The sequence below is a fragment of the Mus pahari genome, chromosome 7, assembly GCF_900095145.1.
Source record: "Mus pahari chromosome 7, PAHARI_EIJ_v1.1, whole genome shotgun sequence".
Classification (NCBI taxonomy): domain Eukaryota; kingdom Metazoa; phylum Chordata; class Mammalia; order Rodentia; family Muridae; genus Mus; species Mus pahari.
In genome coordinates, this window is record NC_034596.1 from 73,836,002 (window position 1) to 73,842,001 (window position 6,000).

The window sequence follows — 6,000 nt, forward strand, 5'->3', positions numbered from 1 at the left end:
AAACAACCACCAAGCCCAGACACTATTGCAGATGCCAACAAGGTTTTGCTGACAGGAGCCTGATATAGTTGTCTCCTGAGAGGCTCTTCCAGTACTTGTCAAATACAGAAGTGGATGCTCACAGTCATCCATTGGATGGAGCACAGGGTCCCCAATGAAGGAGCTAGAGAAAGTACCCAAGCTGCTGAAGGGGTTTGCAGCCCCATAGGAGGAACATCAATATGAACTAACCAGTACCCCCAGAACTCCTAGGGACTAAACCACCAATCAAAGAAAACACATGGTGGGACTCGTGTCTCTAGCTGCATATGTAGCAGAGGATGGCCTAGTTGGTCATCAGTGGGTGGAGAGGCCCTTGGTCTTGTGAAGGTTCTATGCCCCAGGGGAATGCCAGGACTGGGAATAGGAGTGGGTGGGTTGGGGAGCAGGGGGAAGGGAGAGGGGATAGGGGATTTTCAGAGAGGAAACTAGGAAAGGGGATAACATTTGAAATGTAAATAAAGAATTTATCTAATAAAAAAAATAAAATATGAAAAAAAAAAGTTTACACTGATTTTTTTTTCAAAGAGTTAGCAAATGGTTTTCTGCTCCTCTGTATTTGTATATATTTGGATATGGGCCTGTCTGATGATAAAGTATCAGAAAAGTTCATTCCTACTGATCAGAAATCATATAGGCTATATTAGACTACATTATTTAAAATTATATCACCTGCTCTAATTATAGGGTACTGAAGAACTTGAAGTACGAATTCTGGTGCAAGCTCGCCCAGGCCAAGATATCCGGTAAGTTTGGATATTCAGAATATATAACCCACTTGTCAGGAGAATATAAACCCACAGCTGTGTCAACTAGCTATTTTTTCTCAGGCTTTAACAGAAGTTTCTAGATTTTATATCCCATGTCTATCCTGCTTTTTAAATTAAAATAGTAAAGATGTATAAAATTATCAAAACCAACATGAAAAAAGGGTAGAGTTTTAAGTATATATTAACAGTTAATTCTTCTTCTAGACAATCCAAAATTACTGAGTCCTAACCCATAGATTATCCAGAAATTGGAATACAAATGATTATGTGTCTATACAAGTAGCTGATAGTACACTCTCCTCAACTACCCTTAATAATGTAATAATTTGTTGTTTACATTTAAAGATGAGGTTTCTATGCATAATTTGAATTATTTTTGTTGCACTGCTAAGTAACAAAGCTGTGCTTCTCCCAGCTTTATGGCAGCAGGCTGAGGTATGCATACCAACAAGAAAGTAGCCTCAGATGGGGATCAACCTAAGGTGTCTCGATGGAAATCAACTCTAACTAATCTTATTAACATCATTCTCCTTATCACAGAGCTAACCAGCTATAGACCTCTGTTAATGCTGCTAGATATTTTCATGTAAATCTTTGCCTCATATCAGAGAAAGTTTGAAATTAGTACTTTTACATATAATAAAAGAAAAAGAAAAATATAAAGTAACCTCAAATGTAACATTTCTGTTTAGCAATCATAGATATTTCTATTTTGTCTTCTGTAGTGTGATATAATTCATTATTTGGCTCCTGACTTATTTCTGAACCTTTTTCCCCCTGATTGTCTCCTTTCTGATACTAAAGTTTCCCTCTGAGTAGAGAAAAATGTTAATCTTAGCCATAATGCTTATGGTTCTGCTCTGACTTTCAGACCCATCGGCCATGACATTAAGAGAGGGGAGTGTGTTTTGGCCAAAGGAACCCATATGGGCCCTTCAGAGATTGGTCTCCTTGCAACTGTGGGTGTCACTGAAGTGGAAGTTAATAAGTTTCCAGTGGTTGCTGTTATGTCAACAGGGAATGAGGTAAATAAATAGACAATATAATAATATTATAATAGACAAAATATACTAATAGACAAATATAATAAAGGAGAGAGCTTATAAAATAAAACCCTTCCTGACATCTGTTATCTGTCATAAATGGAACATTGTAGATTATGGTTCTTAAAAATGGGGCCACATTTCTGTAACAAAGAAATAATAAGTTCAGGTACAGAAGATGGGTTAGAACTAGAAACCACAGATTAAGAAACTGGAAGGATCCTGTCCTTAGCTGTTCCTTGGTTCCTGTGACCTGATGGCTCTGGGTGTATCCCTCTTGGGACAGGTATCTGAGCAGAAGTGGTGTTCTCACCTGTACTCTCAGGTGTCTCAGCACTCCTGGGAAACCTGTTCTCTCCCAGCGGGATTTGTGTATGGAGAGCTGTGAATCAGGGTCAGCTCCAGGGCACACACAGAAACCGGAACCTAAATAACCATTCTCTATTACAAGTTTCTTATATTAATCATTTGTCTATTATAAGACATTTAATTTGTTTTCCAGTTTTATTGGTAGCATAGATAATGGTATAATGAACATTCAGATTGATTTGAATATTCCATTTTTCTGTTCAATTCATAGCCTTACCTAGGTCAATGCTTTATTTTAAAACATTAAATCATGTGTTACTTTATTGCCACCAAAAGCATATTATTTACCTTCTCTTAAATATTGGAAAATTATTTTTTCTATACTGTCACCAATACTGAGTATGTTTATTGTTTAGCCTTTCATAGCCTAATTTGACTATTTATGTTCACTCATTCATTAATTCAGTCATTCAAAAATGTGTTGGCATTTCTTTACTTCAGGCCATTATCATACTTACCCATATAGGTGATCACACTTGCATGCATACATGCACACATACATATAGGAACTTTTTTTTTTTAGATTTATTTTTATTTATACTCTGTCTGTTTCTGTGGGTGCTCTGAAGATATTTTTGGAGTCCTGGAGCATCAAATGGAAACTCTAGCAGCTCTTCAATGAGGGAAAAATATTAGCACATATCCACTCAATCAAACAAAATGTCCTAAGGTCCTTATTTTATGACAAAAATATCTAATTTTGGGAGTTCAACCAAAATGTCATAATTCAAAATGAGTGAATTCGTTAACATAGAAAAATCTGTATTTGTTACTTTTCTGTTGCTGTGATAAAATACCATGAGCAAAAGCAATTTAAGGGTTTGTTTTAACATACAGTTCTAGAGGGCTAGAGTGTATAATGATAGAAAAGCTTGCCAACAATCCCTAGGAACAAAAAGCTAGTTCATCACATAATCATCTACACACAGGAAACAGAGAAAAAAAATAGGAAGTAAAATATGGCTATAAAACCTCAAAGCTGGCCCCCAGTGGTTTACTTTCTCCAGCAATGCTAAACCTCTAAAAAGGTTGCATAATGCACTAAACAACACTACCAACTGTGGTCCTAATGTATATGAGGCTATGAGGAGACATTTAGCATTCACGCCACTATATCCCCTGAACAAAGAGACTAAAGGAATTCAGTGAAGTGCAGCATAACCAAAAAGAGAATCTTAGTGACAAGACTTCTTACCTAAATCCTTTCCTATAACTTATAACATTAATTGATTTATGTGTTTTGGGGGATGCTGAATCAAGGTCTTATGTAGCTAACTTCTAAGTGGCTAAGGATGATGATCTTGAGCTCCCAAGCACTGGAATGCAGGTCTGCACCACCACCCCTAGTCTCAAAGAGCCCTTGTACTTGCTCTTTGCTAAGAAGCTCTAATGCTTCACAGTTGCCTTCAGATCAAAAACTCATCTTTATACCAAAGTGGCATATTTTGAGATGACATATTTCTCTACCATATTACAAAATGTTAGTAGTACCTTAAAAGGAGTGAGCTACAACAGTTTACATACCTGATTTTGAGGACTGGAGTTGGTTATTGGGTGGTTCTCAAGGAGATTTAGTGAGGACAGTCCAAAAAGAGACGGGTAAAAAATTGCCAAGCAGGTGACTTTCTGAAACAGTCATTCTCACCTTTGTTTCCTACTTGGAGCTACAATTAAATAAATTTGTTCATGACCTATGTCAAAATACTGATATCTAAATCAGTTTGTATTAAAACAATATTGCTTCTAATAATTTGAGTTACACACTTAGTTTGGTATAGAGTTACACATAAGTTCATGAAGTTCATGTTTCTACTTCATTCCTCAGAAGTAAAGAAATATTTTGGCAGGGCACCAACTTGTAAGACTTTACAAAACTCAGATGTAATATACTGAATGCCTAGAACTGGGGACTTGGGCTATTGCTGTGGACATGTTGGTAACAGAGTAGAAGAAAATTTGGGAATAAAGTAGAATAGAGCCAGGGGTAGTGACACACATCTTTAATCCAAGCACTTGAGAGGCAGAGGGGTCTCGGTAATTTGAGAACAGCCTGGTCCGTATAGTGAGTTCCCAGCTAGGTTGTACAGTGAGATCCTGTCTTCAAAAAAAAAAAAAAAAGGAAGTAAGGAAGGAAAAAAGGAAGAAGAAAGGAAGGGAGAGGGGGATTTAATCTTTGAGATCTTGGGAAAAGAATGGACTGCAAAGGAAAAATTAATGTCTAAAAGTTGGATATTAAAAAGCTAAGAAGTTGGTTCCATTGACAATACCCCCCAAAAGAAATGGTGTATTTTTTTCCTTCCTTTGTATTTTAATTGTAATATGTTTTAATACCTGACATTACTAGAAATATAACAGAAAATAGGATTAAGTTGTAAAGAGGACAATTGTGGGTTTATTCTCATATATTTAGCCTTCCATTTAATTCTGTATTCTTCTTTGAAAATAATTTTAAATCCACCCCATTTTTTCTCATTCATTCTTCTTTTTTTTTCTTTCTTTTTTCTTTTCTGTAAAGATTTATTCATTTATTATATGTAAATGCACTGTAGCTGTCTTCAGATACTCCAGAAAAGGGCATCAGGTATCATTACGGATGGTTGTGAGCCACCATGTGGTTGCTGGGATTTGAGCTCAGGACCTTTGGGCAGTCAATGCTCTTAACTGCTGAGCCATCTCTCCAGCCCCTTATTCATTCTTCTTTATTTCATTTATTTGTGAATGTAAAGAGGGAAGAGAACAAAGAATAAAAGACTAAATGGTGATGGGAATCGCCTAACTTTCTTTTTTGTTTTTCTTATATTGGATATTTTACTTATTTACATTTCAAATGTTACCTACCCCCTTTCCCGGTTTCCCGTTCACAAACCCCCATTGCATTTCCCCTCCCGTTTCTGTGGGGTATTTCCCTACACTGGGGCATCTAGCCTTCACAGGACCAAGGGCCTCTCCTCTCATTGATGCCTGACAAGGCCATCCTCTGCTACATATCCACTCCCTTTTTTAACCAGCTATTATTTCATTATATCAGTTTTATAAAGTACTGGTTTTCCAGTTATAACTCTTCTACTATTTCTGGAACTATTTTCAAAACGTAACAGAGGCAAAATTAAATACTATAATACCAATAACAAGAGTAATGATATAAGCACACAATTTTCTCTCTATAAAGGCAGGTTATAGCCTTTATAGAATTATGAGTCCAATACTTTTGCTAACTGAATCAGAAAATTCATCTATATCAGCACTGCAATAGCAGTTTTCCAGTTACTGCTAGTAAAGGCAGGTTATAGTATCCTATAGCATATGATAAAGGTAAATTAGTGTAGTATTTAAGGGAAGACTTTCAGGTAACACAACATGGCAGAGTTGTTTTCCAATTTCCTTATAAGCAAATAGTTTCAAAGCCACTACTTCTAAACATGAAGCCAAAACTCTGGGCACATAACATCTCCAATGAATCAGAAAGAAGATTAAAGGGGAAACTGTAGCTATTGCCCTGGGTATTCCATGTATTAACAAAGTTTCTGAGGTAGTAGGCTTGCCTTCTGCCTCCTTCTCAGTCTATTTCTAAGTAGTATTTTGGGTCTGAGGTTGATGCTCAGTACTATAGTACATGGGGCCCTGAATGTGATCCTTAGCACCTTAAAAATAAAATATTTGTGAAACTTAAGTATATCTGGGTTTTTTTTTACCTCATTCTCTCTTCTCTTCTTCTTCTTCTTCTTCTTCTTCTTCTTCTTCTTCTTCTTCTTCTTCTTCTTCTTCTTCTTCTTCTTCTT

The 6,000-nt window shown here is 36.4% G+C and overlaps 1 protein-coding gene across 11 annotated transcripts in view; it reads left to right on the top strand.

Moving 5' to 3' along the window:
- Gphn (gephyrin) overlaps positions 1-6,000 on the top strand; it is a 418,076-nt gene that overhangs the window by 365,423 nt on the left and 46,653 nt on the right. For all 11 annotated transcript variants that reach the window (XM_021201556.2, XM_021201558.2, XM_029541198.1 and 8 more), the window contains 2 exons: positions 727-785; positions 1,681-1,834. In XM_021201556.2, the coding sequence (XP_021057215.1) occupies positions 727-785; positions 1,681-1,834 (213 nt within the window). The remainder of the gene's footprint in view (positions 1-726; positions 786-1,680; positions 1,835-6,000) is intronic.